We start from the raw sequence: 26,126 nt of genomic DNA on the forward strand, positions 1-26,126 counted from the left end.
GGTGATGTCCTTTGAAGCTCTGGTGCCTATTTGAAGTGACTGATTCCTGGTACTCACCCTCCCTGCTAACCACGTGGAATTCCCCTTTCATGCTTGCCTTCCTCATGGGAAGAGGGCTCCACGTGGGCAGGGACCATGCTGTGTCCTGTTCGCTGGTAAAGCTACAGTGCCCGGCACAGAGCAGGGGTGGAGGGATGAAGGGAGGGAGGGATGGACGGAAAGTAGGTAGGCAGGTAGATGAACAGGGAAGGAGTCTGTATAAGAAAGTGTTTATTCATGGTGGGGCGGAGGGTCACACATACAGGCCCTGGATAGTGTGCAGGGACTGCTTCCAGCTGTCCTTCCAGCGCTGAGCCTCCTTCATCTGAGATGTGCAGTCATCCTGGATCCTCTTCAGCTCCTCCTCAAATGATGCTAAATATTTCTAGAAGGAAGGTAGCAGGAGGGGTCCACATGAGGAGAGACATCTGGACCCTCTCCCCTAGGGCAATGCTGTAACTTGCTGGCAGGTGGTTTTTAACCCATTCCAGGCACTGGCAAGAGTTCTCCAAGTCACTTCTCAGGTAGAAACCAGGTAGTCCTAGTTGTTTTCCCCATTTTACAAGACAGGGAAACTGAGGCTCAGAGCCTGGCCTGGGGTCACCCAGCTAGAAGGAGGCTGAGCAGGGACTAGGACCTGTGTCTATCTGACTCTAGGCTCAGCACTCCTTCCTGAGCTCTGTCCCACACTGTGGCCTCTCGGGAGCTCAGGGCTCCCGGTTTTTGGGTAGGCTGGGCCTTCCAGGCCTCCCGCCCTCACTGAACTCAGCAGGCCGAACTGTACCCTCTGCCTGGGGCTTGGAGGGGAAGCTGGGGGAGGGCTGACCCTGGGCACTTCAGCCTCTCCCAGTAAGGGGGCCAGCTGGTCTCTGGGCAGGGCAAGGTTTCTCTCTGGACATCAGGACCAAAGGTCCACAGATCTTCAAAGCCAAGAGGTCCCTCAAGTGGCAACCGGGTGTAGCCTCCTCATCAGGCTGTCCCCAGGGGGTCTGACAGGCACTGGGATCAAATCCTGGCTCTGCCACTCTGTAGTGGCATAGAGGGGACAAGTTTCTTTAAGCCTCAGTGTCCTCATCAATGAAATGATAATAATTTTACCTCCCTTGTGGAGTTGTTAGGATTCAGTGAGATGCCTCATGTCAAGAGCAGAAGCTCTCAGTAAGTACTTCCCAGTAACTTCTCAGGAGCTGTGACTGCTCCTGCTGCTGTGTCCCCCCTGAGCCTACGGCTACCATTGCTTCCGTGCCTGGTGACAATGTTCCCTAGCTGTGACACTACTGTGCCTTTGGAAAGCCTTTCTTCACCCCTAATCTGGGTGGGATGTCCCTCAGCTGGGCTCCCACAGCATTGGGATCACGCCTCAGACCCACACTAACGTCCTCGTGCCTGTGAATGGCGACTGTCCTGAGTGTTGAGACCTGCAGCTCTGGGGTGTGCTGACATGTGTTGCCTGCTGCACCAGCCAAATGTTGGGTGCCGGGTGATGGGAAGCTCCCCCTTCCCAAGGCAGCCGACCTGAGCTGTGCTCCCTGGGACACGCCCACTCCACCCTGTCTCACCAGGTACACAGCATCTCGGGCTTCCACGGCCGCCAGGTGGCCCAGGGTGGTTTTGGTGGTGGAAATCGATGATGTTGGCCGGAGAAGAATCTTGTTTTGGATGCTGACTTCGGTGGGTTTGATCCCTGGCCACTTCCTACAAACAAACATGTGTGAAAATCTCACAGGCTTGTCTTCATCTTTCATAATCCACCTACCAACCCTCTTGGAAAAGCTTAGCATTTCTTTGAAAAAATTATCATGGCTTTAAATATCTTAATGAAAAGAAAAAACATACTGAGTGTGAATGCTGCACTTGTTCAAGCTGTTTCATATTAGCCCCCACTGGTCTCATTGCTGTGCACGGTCTGGGGTTCCGGGGGGGAAGGGGAGTGCCGCAGCTCAAGTTGCTCCCCTTTCTGAGCCTCAGTTTACTCACTGATCTGCCAGCCAGGCGGTGGCCACCAGTGCCTGGTATGCTTTTCCTATGATGCCCTAAACACCACTTCTGAGAACATAGCTGGGCAAATCACTGCTCTGCTTCTTCTTGCAGAGTCACACTCTTGGGGCACAGGGAACAGGCACATTGCCAACTCTCTTCACACATGACGGACAGCTGGAGTGGCTCACAATGCCAGCAGTGACCCAAGAATGTGTCCCCCACTGAGCCAGGCCTCCCTTTCATCATGGGACCCTTTGGTGGGTTCTTATCATGTGAACTAATAGCTGTTGAGCTGTTTGTATGTGCTGGGGCACCCCAGGTACTACCTCATTTAACTTTCTCTTGATAATATCAAAGTAAGCGGCCATGCTCATTTCATAGATGAGGAAACTAAGGCTCAGAACACAATGCCTTTCCCAGGTCTGTCTGACTTCAGAGTCCAAGCCCCTAACCATTACACTGCACCACCCCCAGCAGATACAGCCATTTACAGTAGTCCTTGCTGCTCTTGGTTCTCACCTGCTTCCACGTTCAATCAGGGGTTTCTCACTCTCTTCCTTCAGGGAGAGCCCAGCGAGTTTCCTTCGTATGAGCATTGATAATTTCTGTTTGGGGGGCTCCATCCCTAGAGGCAAAAGACAGGCTAGTGACTGCAGCCTCACTGACAGCCTGAGATCGAGGGATTTCCCCTGGCATTACACTTAGAAAAGGGAGGACTGGCACCCCTCCTCCCACTTGGAGTTATGGCAGGCTGAGCCCTCTCCATGGAGAAGCTGAATGCACCCGCCACACAGCTCGGGGTGGTGACAGGGGCAGGGGGTCATGGATGGAGGAATCTAAGCAGTGGTGTGGGTGCTGTTCCCAGCTCCAAACCCAAGCTTGATGCTCTGACGTTGCTGCAGTTTCCATGAGTCCCCGGATATGGTTCATAGAGACTTCTTTGGCTTAGGCTAGCTCATACGGGTTCCGAACTAAGAACCTCCCCTGGAACAAACACGTTCAAGGTTGTCCCTTGACTATCTAGCTCAATAATCCAATCTTTGATGCTCTGATGTTCTTTCTAGATCGGGGGCGAGGGGGTGGGGGGCTCTGTGTGCAGAGAGCCAGCAGGTAACATGTACACTCCTCTGCCATGAATGGCAGGGCCCGGTGGCCTGGCTCAGAAGCCGAGTTGCAGAGTAGGCAGAGGCCTCCTAGGGCCTGGTGCAGGGAGTCTTCCTGGCTCAGGGGTTCCTTGCAAGGCACTATGATCTGCTCCACTACCAGCTCGCCTGCCTGTTCTCCCTGGGGTCTCGACCCCAGCATCTCTGCAAGGCGCTGATTTCCCAAACAAGGCTCACCTTTGACAGAGACCTCTGATAGAGAAAAGTGACCAACACTTCAAAAATCTGTACACACTTTGATCCAGACATCGCACTTCTAGGAGTCTGTTGCTCTAGAGATGCATGGATGCAGAGATCCTCTTCAGCACAATTACAGGAGTGGGAAATTGGAAATGGTCCAAAGTTCAATAGCAAAGGGACTAATTAGTAAGTTACAATGCTTATTACATTATGGTGTGCAGCAACTGAAAATGCTGAAGAGGAGGAGTGTTGACTGGCCAGCCCAGCCAAGGTTCACCTGCAGGGAAATCAGGTCGCAAAAGTGCCCAAGCCCTGTAATCTTCCCCAGCCACCCTGACACACAGGCCTGTGCCCAAAGGGAAAGGCCTGGCAGGATGAACAGCAAGTGCAAAGGGCGCTGCTTTCAGGGCAGAAGGACTGTGTTCTTCACTTGCTTCTTGGTTGATACTGATTTTCTTGTTTTACTGGAATGAACATTTATTGTTTTTGTAATTAAAAACCTTTACAAATAAAAAGGATGCATTTTAATTACTTTATAGATCAGTGATAAATGGATAACATTTAATGTATGATTTTAATCTTATAGTTATAAAAGTAATATGCACATTATTAAAAATGTAAACATCACTTCATGATGAAAAAAAAGGTTTTAGGGATCTCTCTCAGTCCCACCCAGCAGAGGTGATCATCAGCAGTTTGGTACCTGTCTCTCTGTCTCTGTCTCTCACACAGATTCATTTAAACAGATGTGAGTATGCATGTTGATATCATGCATGTGTTTTAAAAGATGGGATCACAGACATCTCCTGTTTGTCCATTTGTTTTTTCACACAACAGCCCTCCTTCATGTCTTTCCATGTCAGCACATGCAGACCTAGTTTAACAGCTGTGTGGTATTTACCTGCACATCTGGCACCCTCATTTATGCATCCAATTTTCGCTGTTTTTGAGTCACCGTCTTGCTCTCTCACCAGGCTGGAGTGCAGTGGTATGATCAAAGCTCACAGCAGTCTCGACTTAAAGACTTAAGCAATCCTCCCACCTCAGCACCCTCCCAACCGCCCTCCACCTCCAGGAGCTGGAGCTGGAACTACACGTGCACACCACCACACCGAGCTAATCTTTAAATTTTTAGTAGAGATGGGGTTTTGTCATGTTGCCCAGGCTTGTCTCAAACTCCTGGGCTCAAGAGATCCACCCACCTCAGCCTGTCAAGTGCTGGGACTGCAGGTGTGGGCCACTGTGTCTGGCCCATTGAATTTTCTGTATATCAATGTTAGTGTTGCTTCCAATTCTTTGCCATTTCAAACAGTGCTGTGAACATTTTTGAACATATACCTTTGAAAAAGTGTCCAAGTATTTCTCTCAGATAAATTCCTAGAATTAGACGTGCTAGGCCAAATGTCTACACACTCAGAATTTTGACAGGGACTGACAAATTGTTCTCTATGACAGCGGTATCCATGTACGCTCTACCAAGAGTCTCTGCAGAGTCTCTGTTTCTTGACATTCTTTTACGTTGTTACCAAATGTAAAAACTTTGCCAGGCTATTGGTGAGAAATGATATCTAAATAATGCTTAGATTTTCATTTTTCATCATCAGTGAAGTTGAGCAGTTTTTACAGTGACTAGCCATATGAACTGCTTCTCTTTTGAAGAGCATGTGTTTGTCCTTCGTCTCTTTAAAAATTTGACCTGTGAGAGTTCTTTGTACCACAAGGATATTAACCCTTTCTCTGATCTGTAAGTTGTGAGGAATACTCTTCCAGTTTGTGGTTTGTCTTTCCATCTTTTGACATTTTTCTGTTTTTGTTTTGGCTACAAAGAGCCAGCCATTCCCTCTATGGCTTCTAGCTCTCCTGTCATACTTAGAAAAGGTATCCCTAACCCCAAGAGTATGGGAGTGTTTACTTAATAGGGTTTCATTTTTTATATATAAACGTTGAGCCATCTGGCATTTGCTTTTTAATCAAAAAATTATTTTTAAGGAAAACAAATTAATCAGTCCCCTCAATGGATCACTTGTTTTCACTTTGATAGAGTTGGGGAAAGCAGACCCCTGCCCAACCTAGCCCTCACCAGCCCCCCAGGGCCATGACACAAGGCTGGTGGTGCCTCTTACTTGCAACCTGGACATCGTCAATGGTGACCACCTCATCCAACTGCAGTAGGAACTTCTCGGTGAAGGTGGCCAAGTTGGTTATGAAAACCTGGCCATTCCTTCTGGTACATTCCTGGAAAAAACATGGTGAGCACAGTGCTGCTAGGAGAGGATCATCCCTCCAAGGCCAGCTGAAGAGGGGATGGGTGAACTCTGCAGGGAGATCTGGGGACCCAAGCCATTATATCCACTGTGTCCAAGTAACCAGCATCTGGCCCTCAGCCAGGAGGCCTCTCCCAAGATGTGATCTGGTTTAAACATAATAAATGATTCAGAAACGGCCAAGGGACACACACAGACAATTCACAGAAGAGGAAATAAAACTAGACATGGATCACTAAATAAAAGTTATCGTCAGTAATTTTGTAATTAATTAATTTAGAAGTCAAAAAGTATACAAGTTAAAACAGCCAATAATGGCCATTTTTACCTACAAAACCCAACCACGATCATGCCTGCTTTGGGCAAGATACCAAGAAAGGGCTGCACCTGGCGCTGTCAGTGGCTGTCCATTGGGCTATATTTGGAGCACGCCTGGACTGGCGAATCAATGGTACCACTGACCTCCAGCTTCTCCTTGTTCATCCTAATCATGCTGTCCAGCTCTTCCTGCCTTTCCTCTTCACTTAAGTGTAGAGACTCCATTTCTTGGAAATGTACGGGGTGTCCAAGATTTAGATGGAGCTTCTGGGCATTTTTGTCCTTTAATCAAACAATCCAGAATTCAGTGGCAATGTTAACCCACCAAAAGTCACTGACCTGTGTCTTCTGTCAATTATGATTATGGCCAGACTCATGTGTCCTCTGACCTGGGTGTGTGGGGGTGATGGGTGGGCAGAAGAGTGGCAGAGGGGTTAAGAGGGGGGCATGGCTGGAGCTGACTCGGGGGTTTGGAAGAGAAAAGGCTGAGCATCTGCCCAGCACAATCAGAGTTTTAGTCCAGTGAAATCAGCAGTACCCATGTTCCACAGCTCCAAGGACCAGTGTGGACAATTATTGTTGTCTTAATGACTACAGCCCCACGGAACCCAGCATACCCACCCATTATAGCCAACAAGGAGTTTACTGAACACCTTCTATGTAGAAGCTGTTGGCTCAGTTCTTATTTCGCCAATGGCTCCTGTCCCTCAGCCCCCATCCAAAAATCCCAAGCCCAGCTCACCTTCTTCCCTTGGACTTGGCCCTGCCCACAACCTGCCACCATTTCTGAACTCCCAGTTCCCCTGGTCCTAGAGTGGAAGGGCTGGTCCTGGGGCCCTCACCTTTCTTTTCTCCAGCCGCTTCTGCTGTTCCTCAAACTGTCCTCGGATCTCCTTCACGGAGGTGCAAAACTTTTTCCAGTGGTGTTCCTTGAAATTCTCCATCACCAGCCAACACACTTGGGGCAGCAGCTCCTCAAATCTCCTGATCTGGATCCGTAATTCTGCCAGAATTGCAGGTAAGAGGCCAAGGGAGGGAACAGATTAAAATCAACTTGCAGAGGCGATCTCTACAACAAAGGCCCAAAGCAGCTTCCCAAAGAGAAAATCTTGGTCTCCAACGTGGTAAGAGCTATTCCATCAAAAGAGGTCCTGAGGTCAAACCAGTATAGAAAATACAGGGTTAGCCAGCTGCAGTGGCTTACACCTGTAATCCCAGCACTTTGGGAGGCTGAGGTGGGAGGATTGCTTGAGGCCAGGAGTTCAAGACCAGCTTGGGCAAGACCCTGTCTCTAAAAAAATATTTAAACATTGGCCAGGCATGGTGGTACATGCCAGCTACTCAGGAGGCTGAAGTGGGAGGATTGCTTAAGCCCAGGAGTTTGAGGCTATGGTGAACTATAATTGCACCACACTCTAGCCTGGGCCACAGAGCAAGACCCTCTTTCTAAAATAAAATAAAATAAAATAAAATAAAATAAATAAAATAAAATAAAATATAAAATAAAATATAAAATAAATAAAATAAAATAAAATAAAATAAAGGCTTAAATAAATTCAAAGGGCTTCTCCTATATACTCTGCAGACTTCTCATCTCATTTAAAATGCATTGTGTCTCTTGGCATTTTTGGCAAGTTCTCATCCATTATTTCAACTATTGCCTTGATTCTAGGTCTCCCTCTTTCTCTGTATCTCCAAATAGCCGTATGTTAGACCTGCTCTTTCATTCACATCCCTTTACCTCTCTCCCATATTTTCATCTCTTTATATTTCTGTGTTATATTCTGGTTATTTTCTTTGGATTTGCCTTCCAGTTCACCAATTCTACTTTCAGCTATATGTAACCTGGTAGTAAAGTCATGCATAGTTTTAAAATTTCAACTCTTAATTTTTCCTTCATGAAAGTTTTATTTTATTCTCTTTTATAGCTACTTGGTTATTTTCATAGTCTTTTGCTTCTTATTCATGTTTCCAATTCCCTCTTTTATTTAACTAGAAGTATATTATTCTATGTTCTGTGTCCAATACTTTTAATATCTGCCAAGTCTTTGCTGGTCTCCTGCTGCCTCTTGCTCAAGGCATTTTGTTTCCTTGTGTTTATGGGGATTTTGTTGCTCTTTGTTTATTACTGTGAGCTCTTATTCTGGGCATTTTATTTGTGAGAATCCTTTGAGGCCTGAACTGAAGATAGATTTTCCTAGAGAGAATTTGTTATATGTCCAACAAGCAAGCTTCTGAACACCACCAACTCAAGATCATTTTAAGCTCAGGTATTAGCTTGAGGTGTTTTGGATGAGCCACAAAAGCAAAATTGAATTCATGTTTAGATAAGTGTGAATTATCTAAACATAAATTTAGAAACCACACAGGGACTGGCATATAGTTCTGGATTTCTCTTTGGAGTTTTTTTTCTTCACCCAATACCATGGTTTTTGATAAGACAGTTTCCTTCTGTCTTATGGAGGCACAGAGGGAGGAGCTTGGTTTCCGTCTCATTTGCCTTACTCAGGAAGCCCTGTTGGGTTCCAGCTATAGGTGGCTTGCTCCTTTTAGACTTCCCACTTTGGAGGTCTGTGGATTTGTCTCTTGTTCCCAATACCCTGGAGGCCATGAAAATAGAGGCTCAAGTTCACCTGGGAGTCAGCAAATGCCCCCAGGGCAATAACCAGGGTTACTACTCAATTTATCACTCAGAGTTTCTATTTTCACTTAATTTTTGGCTTTTGTGTGTTTCTCACTTTACAGATAGCTTGCTAATGCATTTAAAAGATTTTATTACAAAAATATTTTATGCAGCATTTTACATGTTTTTAGTAGGAGAATGGATCCCCCATTAGCCTGCCAAGCTGCAGGAAACAGAAGTCTTCACTAGTTGTGAGTTTACCAGAGAGGGATGCAGTCTGTAGCATTTTCCAAGCCCATTTGACCATGGAACCCTTGTTTTGAGGACAATCATGTAGGATGGGATCCCCCAGAGATCACTTGGGGGAAATTCTGAGCTAGAGAAACAAAACAATGCCTGTAGTTTCAATTCCAGTCATTCAACAACCACAGCTATGAGCACTATCGCTGCTTAATTCCCTGTACATGCCAAGTCTGTGTGAGGAACTTAATCCTCAAGAAGGCCTTCTGTGGTGGGTGTTATTAATATCTGCAGTCCACAGACAAGAAAACTGAGGCTCTGGCTGGGCGCAGTGGCTCATGTCTGTAATCCCAGCACTTTGGGAGGCCAAGGCAGGCAGACCATTGGAGGTCAGGAGTTCGAGATCAGCCTGGTCAATGTGGTGAAACCCTGTCTTTACTAAAAATACAAAAATTAGCCAGGCATGGTGGCATGCGCCTGTAGTCCCAGCTACTCAGGAGGCTGGGGCAGAAGAGTCTCTTGAACCCAGGAGACAGAGGTTGCAGTGAGCCGAGATTGCGGATCATGCCACTGCACTCCAGCCTGGGCAACAGAGTGAGACTCTGTCTCAGAAAAACAACAAAAAAAAAGATAGAAAACTGAGGCTCAGAGAGGTGAGATCATTTGGCCAAGGTAATACAGCTGGGAAGTGGTGGGGCTGGGTCCTGGCCCAGTTCTGGCTATCCCCTGAACTCTCCTCCTTCTACCCAGAGGGCCTCTGAAACAGCACAGTAGACCACATCAAAGTGTGATAGATTCATACAATGGAATATTATTCATTGATAAAAAGGAATGAAGTACTGGCACCATCTACAACATGCATAAACCTTGAAATATTATGCAAAATGAAATAAGCCAGTCCCAAAGACTACATACTATACAATTCTATTCTCATGAAAGTAAAGAATAAGGAAGTCTATAGAGACAGAAAGTAGATTAGTGGTTGCTTTAGGCTGGGGAGGGGTTAGGGGATGGGGTTTCTAAAATTGACGGTAGCGGTGATTGCATAACTCTGTAAATAAACTAAAAACCACATTTAGTACACTACATGGGTAAATTTTATGGTACCCAAGTATCTCAACAAAGCTGTCAAAAATATCTGTAGAAGAAACAAAATATTTTTAGAGGTACAAATCACCATATTTCTCAAGAAAAGTGAACTTTTTTCTTGCATGGTCGCATTTCCCCAGTAAAATCTGATTATTGTTTTTACCTAATTTTAAGAGGTCAGCTTTTCACAGGGAAGCTCTTCTGCCTCCCCCAGAGGGGAGGATCCAGGCCACAAGGCCAAGGCCGAGCTCCACCACTGGCTTCGCGCCCCACCCTGCTCCCCGTGCCTACCTGCTGCCTATACTCACCTATGAGGCAGGAGTTGTGGTACTTATTTGCCTGGCTCTGGTACTCCAGGATCTTTTTGCTAATGTTCTCGGCGCACTGGTCAAAGGTGTCACACATGCAGTCAGGCCTGGTGACCGGGCGTTTTTCTTTACGGTAGAACTCCTGCCAGAGAGGGTGACCATGTGCGGGTGAGGACCCCATGGGACTCTGGCCCTTGCTCCTGGGATCCACCAGCCTGCCCTCACCTCCACACTCCCTAGCCTTTGCTCGTGGCTTCCCCTGTGGAGGTGACACGAGCAGACACTCCTCCTTCCCTGTCTGCCCGTGTCGCCTCCCTGGGCCCACCTGGAGTGAGTGGGGCCATGGCCAGCCCTCGTTATTTCCTGAATGAGTGACTGGCAAGAATCCTATTTATCCTTCAAGACCCAAATCAATGGAATCTCAGATTGGTGACCAGGTTGGGAGCTTACAAGGAAGTGCCAAGCTGGGTATAGGCTGCAGGCCACAAAGACGGGCGAGCCAGGGACCCTGCCCTGAAGGAGGCAGACAGACCCGTGGGAGGCAGACAGGAGAAGGCACTCGCACTACGGTGCACGGCATGTGGGAACAGGGCACTAGGCAGCTTGTCTGGTGCCTGGTCCCACTGCCCCACCTCTTTCTGTGCCCCCGCCAGGTCTGTCAGCTTCCCACTGGGCCTGGGTGCCTTGGGGACAGAGGATGGGCTTGTTCCTCTTGGCACACACAGTACCTGACATGCAGTTGATATCTAAGAAATGTTTGGTGATCAGTTAGATGAATGAATGAGGTTTGGTTTCTCGAAGAAAAAAACTTATAGGGAGGTGACAGAAGCTGGGGAGCTGTGGTCATGGCGGGGGTGGAATCCTCTCTTCCTCATTTTCCCCCCAAGCGGCCATGATCAGCAGACTGCAGAAGGCAGGCGTGGTTTCCAGGGCAGGCACAGGCCATGGGTGGTGGTCCTCACCTCTGCGACTGTCAGCAGGTTCTCATTGCTCTCCCAGAGGAGGGTCAAGATGATCCCCTTAAAATCCCTGCAACACACACGAGACAGATCCCTGAAGGGCCTGGTCTAGACACACAAACATGGACAAAAACCACATGAACAGAACTTTCCAAGTGCTCTGTTTTGGCCGTGACACTCCTTGAAATTACTCACTGCTGCCCCAGGACCTCTGCACACTCTGATTCCATTCCATAACAGCAGCTAACTTTCTTCTCTTCTTGGTTATATTTGTTCCTGCCCTTCCTCAGACCCCAGCTCAGCTGCAATTTCTGACCACCTGGCTTTAATGATCTTGGATTAATGCCCCCTCAGCCTTATGACATGCTAATCAGGTGGATTTGGGATTGATCTGTGTGACTGGCTGATTAACCTCCATCTCTCCCAGCAGACTGTGAAGGCCACCAGGTGTTTAAGATCATAAACAGGAGGCCATCAGGCTGACACGGTTCCAGTGCCTGGAGTTTCTAGCTAGAAAACAAACGTAACTCAGAATGAATGGTCATAGTCTAGGAAAATGAAATGTAAGCTTAACCAATCAGAAATAGCCAACTAGGAACTTTTCACTTTAACCAAGCAAATATTTTCTTTGCCTTCCTTCTATGAACACCTTATAAAAGGTGTCCCCTGGTGTTCCCTCGGTGGATCCCTGAACCGCCTGGGGTCTGGCACTGCCCAATTCATGAATGACTGACTGTTCAAATAAACTCATCAACATTTTAATTTGCTTGAGTTTATCTTTTGACACAGGACATGGACCTGTCTGTACTTGTTCACCATGGAATCCCCAGCCCCATGGCAGTGCCTGTACCGGGCAGTGCCTCGATTAGCTGAAAGAATGATTACTCCTAAATAGTAATCAAATGAACAGGACTTCATGTAGGACCAAACATCCTCCTGCATCGAGCTATAAAAAATAGAGAGCCGAAGTATTCAGGGTGCAGGAGCGTCCTTGGGTGTGGGACGAGGGAACTGTCTACCTGCCAGCTGGAGGCCACACCTGGGTTGCCTGATGTCACAGCCATCCTTCTCTGCCAAGTTCATGACCCCCAGAGACGAGGTCTCCAGGGTGAGAGGGCTGATGAGAGGGGGCCGCTGTCTGGGGGGATCTCTGACATAGTGGGAGTGGGAGCTCCTTTGTGGTGCTTGACTTTCTCCGAAGGCTTTTTGTTTTCTGACCTTGGAATTTTGCTTGTTTGCTTGCAATGAAGCTATACTAAGTTGAACAGCTTTTGTTTTAATCACTGGAGTTACAATAAAGGAAAAGAGAAATGGGGGAAAGCACTGAAAAAAATTACAAAAAAAAGTTCAGACCTTGAATGGGGTCTCCTGCCCTACCACCAGGAAATGCTTGTTAGCTTGGAAAATGTGAAATGTTGATGAAAATGTTTCTCAACAAATTTAGGTGAAATGGGCTGAGACAAACTGACCTTGACCTTGCTATCTCCTCTCACCCCTCCTCTGCTTGGACCTGCCTTTCCCCTTTCTGATTTTTCCCCTCAGCTGAGTCACATTTGCTGCCCCCGCAACCCAAAACAGGTTAAATGCAGTCAAAAGGAAAGGCGTTGTTACTCACTCGGCAGCAGGGGGAGGCTTGTCCCCAAGCACCTGGTACTTTCTCTCCATTTTGTTGGGCTTGGGGTGCGGTGTGAAGCTGTGGGACAAAGGTGGGTGGGTGGTCTGGAGGCTGTGGACAGACGCAAGGCAGGTCTGAGCCTGCAGGATCCCTGCCTGGGTTTCTGGAGGCATTGGGCCTGCCCGTGGGCAACCGGACTCCCATTTCTAGGGCCTACCCCTTTGGGACGTGTCCCTTCTCAACAGCTGTGAGTCTACCTTACCGTAAGGTGAAATCTTAACCACTTTAACTGCTGAAACCCAACCACAGCTGCTGTGAGAGGGCAAGGGGTGGAGGTGCTCAGGCCCAGAAATTTGCATTCCTGCTTCCCCGTGATGAGGACCCAAAGAAAAAAAACATTGAGCCACAGGTAGGGTTGCCAGATTTAGCCATAACAATACAGCACGCCCATTTAAACTTGAATTTCATATAAACACCGTAATTTTCAGCATTAGTGTATCACATGCAGTATTTGGGACATACTTATGCTAAAAAATTAGGTGGTGTTGATCTGAAATTCCAGTGTAGATGGGCACCCTCTCTTTTATCTGGCAGCCCTAGTGACATGGACTTTGTTTTGTAACCTCTGAGAGACTGAACATGGAAACAGGTCATGGCTGGATCATATAAAAAATAGAGCTCTGCCCCATGATGTGCAGCAACCTACCCAGAAGGCCACCCCCACCTTATCTACAAGAAGCCACCCAGGAAGTCAGCCTGCTCTAAGTCAGATTTGCAGGAAGTGAGATTGTCATCTTTGGGGACAGTCCAGGAAGCTACACAATATCACCTATAACAGTAGGTCCCAAATGGCCAGGACTTAATTAATAAATGACAGCTTCCCTAATTTTTGTCCTCATTTCCAACTTTGGACCAACCAGAGAAAGCCAAACATGTCCCGTAACCAATCACGTGGGATGCCCTGCTTTCAGTGGGCAACTTCCAGCTTCCTCATGACAGTAGCCCCCAATCAGCGCACAGCTGGAGAGGAGGGCAATGCTTCCCACTCCTCTGCCTGCCCTGGGAGCTCTGCTGAAACACCCTGGATGGTGACTGACTCCCTGCTGTGGTCAGCTCTGGGTCAATAGCCTTTGCTCTTCTCATGTGGCTGGTCTTTGTTTCTTTCCCCATTGCACACAGCACGCATGCTCAAAAAGACATTCTGGAGGGAAAGGCAAAGCAGGGATTCCCCTTGCCTTCTCAAAACCAGGAACAAACCCATGTCAACCAGGCTGACACAAAGAGCTAGCGAGTCTACTCAGCCATGGGGCTTCTGATATGCACCTTCCATAAAATATGCATGTGGAGTAAACTTTGAGTCTAACAACCCCACTGAGGCTTGGTGGGCAGGGTGCCAAGGCCCAGAACTCTTTCTGTGGCTCTGTGATGTCTCTCCAGGAAAGTCATCTGCCCTGTCTTTCTAACCATGACCGTGTGTGGAAGGTGGCATGGCTGAGATCCATCAGCACCATGGACAACCAGCAAACTAAGGATGGCGCTTACCCCTCACTGCGCCCCGTGGAGTCCCAGAGCCATGAGCATTGTGGTGCCTTCTGAGGAAAAGCCTGGGAAAGCCATAGGTCGTCTCCTGCCTTTGTGTTGGGGGATGGACTGGGAAGGGGCGATTCTGGCTGCTTTGTGTCCTACCTGCCTGCAGAGGTAGCACTGGCACTGGGTACAGCCTTCTTCCCAGAGTTTTCTGGCCGGCACCGATGTCGCTTGAAGCCTTTGGGTGACGAGGGCCCAGGACAAGAGCAGAGGACAGGAGGTGAGCACACAGCACCACCAGCCCCCACCTCACTGCTGCCCCGAGACCCACAGGCCCATGCGCCTCTACCTGTCTGGGACGGATCTTTGTCACAATGGTGGGTTGGCCATTTTGTGTTGGGAAGTCTGAAACCAAAGGAAAGGGTGTGAGCTCTTCTCCGGTGACCATGGGGGTAGCTCAGGCCAGGCTCTGAGCAGCATCCCAGTTAGTCCTCAGCGCCACGTCAGTCAGTCCTGTCACGAGCCCCATTTCAGATGAGAAACTGGGGCTCTGGGTGGGGAAGCCCTTTGCCTGAGGTCACAGGCTCTCAGGGGTGGACTCACGTGGGAACCCCAGTGTGTGGGGCCCCAAAGCTGGTCCCTGAAGGTCCAGGGCCAGGGGTGGCAGAGCCTTAGGTGCACCCTGGGGCCACTCACTGCAGGAGCTTCCTGATCACATCCACAGCTGGGTCCTCAATCAGGGGCTTCCCCACGCGGCTCAGCTGGGTGAAGGACTCAGGGGTGACCACGTCCAGCTTGGCCTCCTCTTCAAGGGCTTCTGAAGATGTCAGGATGTCACTGTCTTCCTCCTGGTCCTTCAGGATGGTGTTCTGCAGGCCAGAGAGAAGGGCCTGAGGGTGTAAGGACCAGCCCAGGTGCCAGCGAGGCAGCAGGCCGAATTCATGTTCCCTCCCACCCTGCCTCAGTGGAGTGGCTGCAGGCAAGCTAGCTGACCTCATTGAGCCACTATTTTCTCCTCTGTAAAGTGATCTCCCTTACAGAGCCATTCATTCATTCATCCGTTTATTCATGCCTTTAGAAATTTTCCCGGGTGCCTGCTCTTCACAAGTCTCTGCCCATGTTCTAGGAACACAGGGGCCAGGAGGCCATATATGATCCCTCCTGTCTCAGAGCTTGTGGTTTAGTCAGAAAAGACAGACATTTAACTTGCACTTATACCAATAAATGCTTCTCCAAAACTGGGACCAGTGCTGTGAAAGAAAAGTTCCAGTATCTTCTGTGAGACTGAAGTTAGACCTGCAGATGTGCCCGGTCAATGTTTTTGACCAAATGGATGGAGGAGTGAATGCCAGGCTGAGTGAGTGGCCAGCTCCCCTTGAGCAGGCTCCTAGAGAAAGTGTGGAATTGGCGCCCATGGTGAGCACCTAGGCTGTTCTCTGTTTCATTCTGAGTCTCATCTTAGCAATGGCCTGTCAGTCCCTTGAGTGAAGTCCTGGGAGACCTTCACTCAAAGTCTCCTAGTCACTCAATACCTTCACGCTAGACCCTTGGAGCCCCATGCTACTGGACACCCCACCAGAGGTAGATGGATGCCTAGTGCTGGCTGCATGGTGGGAAGGGCCTCCCCATGGAAGGAAGGTTGGTCAAGGCTTGGTGGTGAGAGCAGGGCCTAGCAGTGCTCTACTCTGCAGACATTGGCTGTCAGGCCCTTCCCTGGAAGTTGGCTGAGCATCTCAGCCCAATGTGAGGTGTGGGCAGGGGTGGGGGTGATGCAGGCTCTGCCCATAGAGGCTTGCAGTCTCAGGGCAGACAGCAACCGAAATGGAGACCCCACTGTGTGGGGAAGTGGGAGGTGCTATGGGCCGGGAGACCCCGACCCAGACCAGGAGGTGAGAGGAGGCTTGGTGGGGAGTGACATCTTAGGCGGAGTGAGAGGGATGAAGAGGCATGGAGGACAAGCCGCGGAGGCTGCTGTGTGTCCAGTGAAAGTGTTTGGACTTTGCCCCGAGGGTAGGGAAGTGACATGGTCAGACCAGCCTCTTCTGGCCATGTTCGGGGAACGGACCATGGGAGATGTGAGAGGATGTGGGCATCAGGTGGGCAAGAGGCAGGGGTCTGGATGAGGTGTTGGGGGTGCCATGGGGAGAAGCCAGGGCTGCCCCTGGGTGCAGGTGGGAAGGAAGAGGCTGAGAGGTGGGACTGGCTTGAGATTCCGTGGATAGGGTGAGTGAGGGTCCTGATGGAGCAGGTGAGGTAGTGCCAGGAGCTGAGGGGTCTCCTCTGAGACCAATGCAAGGAAGTGGCCCACTGGGGATTAGAATCCAGCTCTGACTTCACAGCTTGTGATCTTTCCACAGCATCTCAGTAAGCCTGATGTCCCGCGGAGGCCTGGGAGTCCCCTCTTCCCTTTGGCTCTACTGAGCCCTGCAGGTCTCCTGGGAGCCCAGACAACAGCTCACCCACCCTTTCCTGCCACCCTATCCCATTCCTTACGGTAAAGACCAGTTCAGTCATGGACACCCCGTCCAGGCTGCAGTTAAGGTACTGAATCCTCTGGCTCAGTTTTTCTTTCCAAGTTTGGACGAAGCTGAGGAGTTCTTCTGTGGTCACTGTCTGGTGAGAAAAGGGAGGAAGAAAGCCCCAAGGAAGCAGACTGCAGGAGGGTGGGTAGATTCTGTGGGAAGTGCGGGAACAGGGGCTGGGCTGATGAGGATGCCTCTTGGCTTAATGGAGGCTCCTCACATGCAGGGAAGTCCCTTGGGGAGTGGGGAAGGCTGGGCTGGCTCTGCTACGCAGCCTTCACTTCACAGTGAAGGACAACGCACCCTTCACTGATGGGAACATCAGGAGTTCTCTTCCTGGATCTACAGGTTCAACTCTGAGCAAATAACTTAAACTTGCTCAACTTGTTCTCCCCATCTGTAAGATGGGGACACGAAATATTCCCTAGGATCTCCTCTGGCTCTCACATTCTATGTTTAGAAGGAAACATTTGACGCAGGTGGCAAGGGTGTGCCACCTGCCACCCTTGTAGGAGAGTGTGTAGTGTAGGAGTGTGTAGGAGAGTGATCTGGCCACCTCCATGGCAATGTCTAACACGCACCCTCTCGGAGCAGCACCCCACAGGTGTGCAGGAATGCGACGGTGAGGATCTTCCCTCTCGCCACACATTCAAGGCATCACTCTTGTCCCCTAATCACCGCTCTGCAGACTGTCCAGCCAGCCTCCTCTGTCAACACAGGAATGCCCGCACACCCATGCTCACATGCTCCTCACCTGACTGGGAGGCTGGGCAAGCCCCTGGCACCCACCCAACACCCCAACAGGAGAGGACAGAGCAGGGGTTGGGAGGCGAGGATGTGAGAGACTGGACGTTTCTGTTCTGGAGAGGTAGAGCTGCCTTAAAGAGCCTGTTGAAGAGTTACAGCTGATTAACCTCATCTTCCCCCTGCTCCTCATTAGGGGGCTCATAAGGGAGATCAGGCAAGTCACAGGCAAAATATAGGAGCCACCCTTCCTCTGCACATCTGCACTGCAGGGCAAGTAATCTCAGTGGATGTGTAGAAACAAGTGCATGCATATACATAACAGGGTTTACAGTGCCTCTGTGCAAAATGAGAATAGTGAGAGGGACATTTATTCTGCAAACTATGCTTTGTGGGTGTTTACGCTTTTTTCAAGAGTCATGCAATAAACTATATAAGAAAAAGCAATAAAGACAGAAAAATAAACATCCTCTCAGTGCTAATAATAGAACTGCAACTCAGAGTCACTGAAATGGTAGAGAAAAGACAGAGAACGGTGAGGAGAAAGCTTCCCACTCCAGAACCTTCAGGCTGGGGTGTCTGGTTCTGGGAGCACCTGGCTGGACTGTTGAGGAATGGTTCCCTGGTGTGGCCTGGGCGACAGGCCAGGGGAGACTGAGTTGAACAAGTTTAAGTCATTTGCCCAGAGTTGAACCCGTAGATCCAGGAAGAGAACTCCCGATGTCCCCCATCATTGAAGGGTGTGCTGTCATTCACTGGGGGACAGAGTCGTGCACTCATGGCAGAAAAAGCAGCACATAGACATCCAGAGACCTGCTCTGAGGATCAGGGCCAGGCGAACGCTTGGAACCACGCTCTCCACAAACTGTTCCAATTCTGACTTTTCATACTTTAAACAGAGAAAACCAGTTTCTGTGCTACGATCAAAAGAAGCAAGTGAGGCCGAATGCGATGGCTCACACCTGTAATCCCAGCACTTTGGGAAGCTGATGCGGGCGGGTCACTTGAGGTCAGGAGTTTTGAGACCAGCCTGGCTAACATGGTGAAACCCTGTCTCTACTAAAAATACAAAAATTAGCCGGGCATGGTGGCAGGTGCCTGTAGTCCCAGCTACTCGGGATGCTGAGGCAGTATAATCACTTGAACCCGGAGGCAGAGGTTGCAGTGAGCTGAGATTGTGCCACTGCACTCCAGCCTGGGTGACAGAGTGAGACTTCGTCTCAAAAAAAAAAAAAAAAAAAAGCAAGTGGAAAGTCAAACAAAAAGTGGTTGTTCAGGGGGCAGGGCCCTGCTTCTGTCATGCATCTAGGACTGAGTTCTCCTTACAGCAAGGGACACCTGGTGACATCCCAAGGGAGTGAGGTCAGAGGAAGCCAGACTCAGGCCTCCCCCATCACTAGACGCTGCTCCATGCTTGCCTGGGAGGGGTTGGAGGTGGAGAACAGTGGCTGCTTTCTCTTTTGTTCCTTTCTTCATTCCATGAAACAGGGGTTAAGTAGGAAGGCTCAGAGATGTCCCCCCACCCCGCCAACCTTGTGCTGGAGAAATCCTATACACACATGTAAATTTATTTCACATTTATGACTTTAGCAGGACATATCTTTATTATTCACATGCAGAATCTATTGAACACTTACGGTTTTCTCTCCCCTGGACTCTTGACAAGTTTTTATCTTGTTCTGAAGCTGTTGCAGAGAGAAATTTAATCCATTTGTTTGCGAATTGGATTTTGCCACCTAGAAAACCAGAGGTTCCGAGATTTTGTTTCTAGAATACATATTGTGATCTGGGAAACATTCTGTGAAACATACCATCTGAGAAACTGATTAAGCACTGAAAAAAATGAAATCAGGGAAAAATATGCAGTTTTACCAGACATTGATACAAATTAAAAAGATTTTTTTCCCCTCTCAAGTAAGTAAGGTTCAAGCAAAATTGGCACCCCAGAGTGTGGTGAGGGAGTTGGGAGGACAGGCTCTGCTTTAGCAGGGCCAAGGCTGTAAAGACTCCCTGGAAAGCTTCGAGAGCCATAGAAAGGTCATGCTCTGACCCAGGACTGTGGCTTCCACGAGGCACCCTAAGGATGCAGTCAGATTGTCCTGGCAAGTGCACAGGCTCTGCTCCAGCAGTGCAGAGCCAAGGCTGTAAAAACTCCCTGGAAAGCTTAGAGAGCCATAGAAAGGTCATGCTCTGACCCAGGACTGTGGCTTCCAGGAGGCGTCCGAAGGATGCAGTCAGACTGTCCTGGCAAGTGCACTTCTCACAGCATCACCTTTCATAACAAGAAGCAAAATTCACCAAATGTTCCTCCAGAAAGGAATGCTTAAGTAAAAATGTCAACACATCCATGACAGAGAAGCCATCAAAATAGTGTCTTTGCAGAATATTTAAAGATTATACAGCTTATAAAACTGGTATAAATAGCAAACAGCCAATTTTGGCATATCCCCATCTTTTCATGTATAGGAAAAAAACTCAAAAAATAAATTGAAATCTTAAACAGGGGTTATGCTATGTGGCAGAATTATGGTTTATTCTCTGTTTTGTATTTGTTCTATATTCCCAGTATTGTCCATGATGGAAATGTATTTTGTTTATCACAGGTGTTAAGTTATTTTGAAATGCAACCCCTGTACACTGTGAACAGTCCCCAGATATTAGCTCAGAAAAAAGAATCAGTGCCAGCACCAGCTGGAGGCCCTTTAGGAATATACTCCTCAAACAAGAGTGTGGTGACATGCCCTGCAGCCATGGGCTCTGCTCCCTGGAGCTGCCTCCTGCTCCTTCTGGAATGACTGGAAGCCAGTCCTGAGAGGTTCATCTGGGGCCTCCACCAGAGCCTGCCTTTACTGAGGATTCACTATGCTCCAGGGACTATGTCATGAGTTTAGCACATATCAGCTCCTTTATTGGTGCCATAATATTAGGAATTGCTTTTATGATTCCCATTTCACAGATGGATGAATTAAGTGCTTCCTGGGGTGAAACGGGCAGGAAGCTGGGTCTGGAGTCCCTATCTCAGAGCGTGAGATGCCAGCAAACACTTCTTTTATCGAACTGCACTTGCCACTCCCAAAAGACAAGTCTGTCCTCACCTCGGCTTGTCCTAGTCCTAGTGGGTCCTCAAACATTGTTCCCTGAATGGGCATTGACCTATGCAGATAACCCAGGCCCTTCATTTCCAGTGTACCCCAAGTCCCTCCCATCCCACTTCCACTCAGCTCTGGAATCAGAATGTGTCCCTGCTGACATTGTGCCCAGGCCATGATTCTCTCCCCATCAGCCTCGCACTTCTGCCTCACTCCTACCCACCTCCAGCCTTTCTGTGGTCAGCAGCCAGGACCCCCACCCTCGAAGTGCAGCCCTGAGCACACAGCCCCACCCGAACCCTTCCCAGGCCCCCACTGTCTGCCCACTGGTGCTCTCCAACCACAGAGCTCCCCACTCTCCCTCACACTCTTGCAGTCCTGGGCTCCAGCCCCCTGGATTTTCTCCATCATCTCTCCAGAATGCTTCACTCCCCACTGCCTACCTGGCTGGTTCCTACTTCTCCCTCAAGCCTCTGGAATCCCCACTTTCTTAGCCCAGGTTAAGTCCTCTGGCCCCTCAATCCCCACGCAGACACCTTCTCCTTCTGTTGCACAGATGGCCTGTTTGTGGTTAAGGCCATAAGCTCTGGTGTCGGTCAGACCTGGGTTCACATTTTGACTTTACCCTTTAAGAGCTCTGTGTTCCTACCTAAGTCACTAAAATACTGCCTCAGTTTATCTCTAAAATGGAGATAAAAACAGTACTTGCCTCCTATAGTTCTTGTGAGGACTAACACAGCTAATCAAAATAAGTTGCTTAGCAGGATGCATGGTGCTCAATAACTAGTAAACACTAGCAGTTATTAAGATTTTATTTTTGGCCAGGCGCAGTGGCTCATGTCTGTAATCCCAGCACTTTGGGAGGTTGAGGCAGGAGGATCGCTTGAGCCCAGGAATTCAAGATCAGCCTGGGCAACATAGGGAGACCCCATCTCTACAAAAAATAGAAAAAATTGGCTGGGCATAGTGGCGTGTGCCTATAGTCCCAGCTACTTGTGGGACTGAGGTTGGAGGATCTCTTGAGCCCAGGAAGTTGAGGCTACAGTGAGCTATGTTCACGCCACTGCACTCCAGCCTGAGTGACAAAGCAAGACCCTGTCTGAAAAAAAAAAAAAAGAAAGAAAAAAAAGATTGTGTCTGTCTTCCTGGCTGGAGAGCAAGTCCCACACACGGGACAGAGACCACAATGGCCTCCCAGCACCGAGACCACAATGGCCTCCCAGCACCGGGGACAGTGCCTGGTGTGCAGGTGTGTGTGATAAAGATCCTTGATGAAGAATGAATCTATCCTACCTGGCACTTGATTTTCACTTGCAGATTCGTCAGCAACCGCTGGATTTTCTCTATGAAAATAAGGTCCACAGACAGGTTATGCAATTTGCTTTCAAACTTGTTGATGACATCATTGGCCTGTACAGAGAGATAAAGGGTAAAGGACAGGGGCTTAATTTGGACCTTTTGGACTCTGAAGGAGGAGGGGGACAGGCCCAGTGAATGGTTGGATGGAGGGCTTGGCCCTCCCTTCAGAGGGAGTTGAGCAAGGGATACTGTGGAACCGGTTGGCCTGGGGCCTGGCTGGGGGCCCTACCTGGTCCAGGTACTCGTTCTCCATCTTCTCCATGTTGAGCATGATGACACTTTCAACCAACTCTATCCGGGCAGCTTCCTTCTCCAGTCGGGAACACAGTGAATTGATTTCTTTAGGAGAAAAGTTGCCTCCCTCTGAAAACAATCTGAAAATAATCAAAGAGAAATAAAAGCCACAGATCAGACCTAAGCGTTCTCATCTATCCCAAATACTGTGGCTGACACACACTTTTAATCTAGGCTTCCGGTTAGAGTTCAAGATGTGGGAAAATGAACACAGATAGCTTAAGGACAGGAGTAGGATTCATAAATAGTGCAGAATTTCCATTTTTGTCAGTTCATCAGGTTGGAGACTCTAACAGACCCAACTGAAACAAAATTCGAAATAAAAATAGCTTTCTTGGAACTGTATAAAGGTAAGAATTCCACATGAACTTGCCAGGCACAGTGGCTCATGTCTGTAATCCCAGAAGTTTGGGAGGCTGAGGCAGGAAAATCACTTGAGGCCAGGAGTTCAAGATTAGCCTGGGCAGCATGACCCTGTCTCTAAAAAAGTAAAAAAAATTAGCCAGGTGTGGTGGCATGTGCCTGTGATTCCAGCTACTTGGGAGGCTGAGATGGAAGGATTTCTTAAGCCTAGGAGGGAGAGGTTGCAGTGAGCCGAGATTGCGCCACTGCACTCCAGCCTGGCTGACAGAGTAAGATTCTACCTCAAAAAAAAAAAAAAAAAAAAAAGAATTCCAGATGAAGTGAAACTAGAAGAGGAGCTTGGAATGTGGGCAGCACCAGAAGCCAAGACTTTGCTTGCACCAGAGACTTGGAGGTTCAGTCTTGATGACTGCACAGGTGAAGGGATAGCCTAGAGCTGGATCCAGAGGACAACATTTGCATTGTAAGACTGAGGAAGAAACGAACCCCACCAGATACCAGGACTCTTGCCTGTCTAGATCCAAGGGCAAAGAGGAAAGAAGATCTCTGTCCCCTGAAAATTCATCACACAAACTAGACTTCACATACATTTACAAAATGAATTCATGTTCTCTGGAGTGACCCAAAAAACCTCAAGCAGAGAATTCTAATTGGTCCTGGGTAGGTAGTGCTCCCTGGTTACCCAGCAGAAACAAATAAGGATTCTCTCTGAAGGAATGCAATGTCCAGTCCAGGCCTCAAAGAATGCCACCCATAAAGTCCCAAGGAAAATGAGTGACTCGTAGTTTTAAAAATTGATAAGGAATCAAGATACAAGATACCATGCATGAGAAACAGTAAAACAATAGAGAACAGAAACAGACCTCCCAAAAACCATTAGATATTAGAAATATCAGATATAGACTATAAAATAACTAGGCTTAAGATGTTTAAAGGAATAAAAAGTAAGCTTCAAAATATGAACAAGGAGCAGGCAGTTTTGAAAAAGTATCAAATATAATTATAAATGGGCAGAGAGTAGTGGCTCACACCTGTAATCCCAGCACTTTGGGAGGCCGAGGCGGGTGGATCACTTGAGGTCAGGAGTTCAAGACCAGCCTGGCCACTATGGTGAAACCGTGTCTCTACTAAAAATACAAAAATTAGCTGGGCATCGTGGCACATGCCTCTAGTCCCAGCTACTCGGGATGCTGAGGCAGGACAATCGCTCGAACCCAGGAGGTGGAGGTTGCAGTAAGTGGAGACAGTGCCACTGCATTCCAGCCTGGGTGAGAGAGCAAGACTCTGTCTCAAATATATATATGCGTATATATGTGTGTGTATATATATATATATGTGTATATGTGTGTATATATATATACATACGTATATGTATATATCTACAAATGGAAACTATAATAATTAAAATTGAAAACTCAATGAATAGATTTGCAGAAGGTTCAACACAGTTACAGAGTGAATCAGTGACTAGGAAGAATAATATAAAGAAATTAGCTAGAATGAAGCTAAAATATACAAGACATGCAGAGATAAGCAAGGTAGAGATGATTAACATGTCAAATTATAGTTCTAGTTTTTGCTACTTTCCAAATTTTCTTTAAAAATTCTATTTTTATAATCAGAAAAATCTTAATAATATTTAAAACAAATGCAAGCTTTGCAGATACTGACATGGAAGGTGCCCACTCTTGGGGCTCAGAAAATGAAACCAAAAATGTGCTGCTTTGAACTTCAAACTGAGAGTACCTGGGGAGCAGCAAATGCAGGGAAGAGCTTTCTCTAAAGTTCACCTGTCTACCTAAAGGCTGGATCCTCCAGAAGATATTCAACTGTTGTGAATCCCTTCCCCAGATATCTCATCAACCAGGAGAAACTGATGCATAGTTGTAGGAAGGAAGACTGGAGTTGACACCACACCCAGAGCCCAGACAGAATTGGTCCCAGGCTATTGTCTGTTCTTTGGGTCCATTAATCTCCCCTAAACATCATTTACCCTTCCTCTAAAATGTCCTACATCTCCCATTTCTCACTCTCTTATGAAGAGGCTATTTAAGCTTCAACCACCTGGTCTTTGTTTGAGTTTCAAACTTTGTGTGACACCTACACACTTGCATGTTAATAAATTGGTTTCCCGTTGATCTGTTTATCGTCTTTATTGTTTGTTGTTGTTGTTGTTGTTTTGAGATGGAATCTCACTCTGTCTCCCAGGCTGGAGTGCAGTGGTGTGATCTCAGCTCACGGCAACCTCCGCCTCCCAGGTTCAAGCAATTCTCCTTCCTCAGCCTCCCAAGTACCTGGGATTACAGGCATCTGCCACCATGCCCAGCTAATTTTTGTATTTTTAGTAGAGACGGGGTTTCTCCATGTTGGCAAGGCTACTCTCGAACTCCTGACCTCAGGTGATCCGCCCGCCTCAGAATCCCAAAATGCTGGGATTACAGGCATGAACCACTGTGCCTGGCCTTGTTTTATTGGCTCAAATTGTTGAAACTTCAGGGGTGGAAAGGAGGTTCCTTTACTCCCTACATCACCATGATTTGGTGATGCTGGTAGTGGGGGGCTGTGGGTCAGCATGTATACTAGGATTCCATTTCTGTACAAAACTAACATTTTTTTGCTCATGTATACATAAGTACAGGCACATAGAAAATATATTTTTGGAGGGCTTCCACTTTGTACTTTATATACAATCTGTGTTTGATTATGCTCTAATGATCAAAAGATTTGTGATTTTTAAAATAGCATAAGCCTTAAAAAATAAATATAGCCTTTCAAAAATGTCAAAGACTAAATCTAGGATTACTTTCATCCAGGATTAAGATTGCAGGGGTAAAAATAAGGGGAAAGAATGGCCAAAAAACACATGGAAAGGTTAACAGCATTAATCGTCAGGGAAATGCAAATCAAAACCACAACATAGAAACACCTCACGCCCATTAACAGGTCTATTATAAAAAACAAAAAACACCAGAAAGTACAAGCGTTGGTGATAATGTAGAGAAACTGGAACCCTTGTGCATTGCTGGTGAGAATGAACATGGCGCAGCTGCTGTGGAAACAGTATGATGGTTCCTCTCAAAGTTAAACATAGAATTACCATTTAATCCAGCAATTCCACTTCTAGGAAATACCCAAAATAACTAAAACCAGGACCTTGAACAGGTATTTGTACACCAATGTTCCTACCACCATTATTCACAATAGCCAAAAGATGGAAACAACCCAAATGCCCATCAAAGATGAATGGGTAAACAAAATGTGATATATACACACAATGGAACATTATTCAGCCTTAAAAAGGAATGATTTTGTGACACATGATACATGATACATGGATGAACCTTGAAGATATTATGCTAAATGAAATGAGCCAGACAAGAAAAGGACAAATATATGATTCCACTTATATGAAGTACCTAGAGGTTTCAAATTCATAGAAACTGAAAGGAG

General features: G+C 47.7%; 1 protein-coding gene and 1 non-coding gene across 22 annotated transcripts in view; one reads left to right on the plus strand and one right to left on the minus strand.

The window, feature by feature from the left end:
- Positions 1–253: 253 nt before the first annotated feature.
- Positions 254–26,126, minus strand: part of CCDC180 (coiled-coil domain containing 180) — an 84,000-nt gene continuing 58,127 nt past the window's right edge. For 8 of the 21 annotated variants that reach the window (XM_063788481.1, XM_063788479.1, XM_063788486.1 and 5 more), the window contains 16 exons: positions 22,249–22,393; positions 21,954–22,070; positions 19,209–19,307; positions 16,799–16,918; positions 15,002–15,174; positions 14,655–14,710; positions 14,465–14,543; positions 12,779–12,889; positions 11,167–11,233; positions 10,205–10,346; positions 6,787–6,947; positions 6,089–6,226; positions 5,486–5,597; positions 2,539–2,644; positions 1,599–1,734; positions 254–424 (listed from right to left, as the gene is read on the minus strand). In XM_063788481.1, coding sequence (XP_063644551.1) covers positions 293–424; positions 1,599–1,734; positions 2,539–2,644; positions 5,486–5,597; positions 6,089–6,226; positions 6,787–6,947; positions 10,205–10,346; positions 11,167–11,233; positions 12,779–12,889; positions 14,465–14,543; positions 14,655–14,710; positions 15,002–15,174; positions 16,799–16,918; positions 19,209–19,307; positions 21,954–22,070; positions 22,249–22,393 — 1,894 coding nt within the window. In that variant the 3' untranslated portion in view covers positions 254–292. Of the gene's footprint in view, positions 425–1,598; positions 1,735–2,538; positions 2,645–5,485; positions 5,598–6,088; positions 6,227–6,786; positions 6,948–10,204; positions 10,347–11,166; positions 11,234–12,778; positions 12,890–14,464; positions 14,711–15,001; positions 15,175–16,798; positions 16,919–19,208; positions 19,308–21,953; positions 22,071–22,248; positions 22,394–26,126 lie in introns of all 21 variants that reach the window. The other 13 variants (XM_063788487.1, XM_063788480.1, XM_063788483.1 and 10 more) reach the window with 3 other exon arrangements.
- On the plus strand, positions 13,225–13,351 carry MIR1302-8 (microRNA mir-1302-8). The gene has a single exon (NR_035656.1). It is a non-coding gene; the product is annotated as a microRNA mir-1302-8 (primary transcript).

This window comes from Pan troglodytes, chromosome 11 (assembly GCF_028858775.2).
Source record: "Pan troglodytes isolate AG18354 chromosome 11, NHGRI_mPanTro3-v2.0_pri, whole genome shotgun sequence".
Taxonomy (NCBI): domain Eukaryota; kingdom Metazoa; phylum Chordata; class Mammalia; order Primates; family Hominidae; genus Pan; species Pan troglodytes.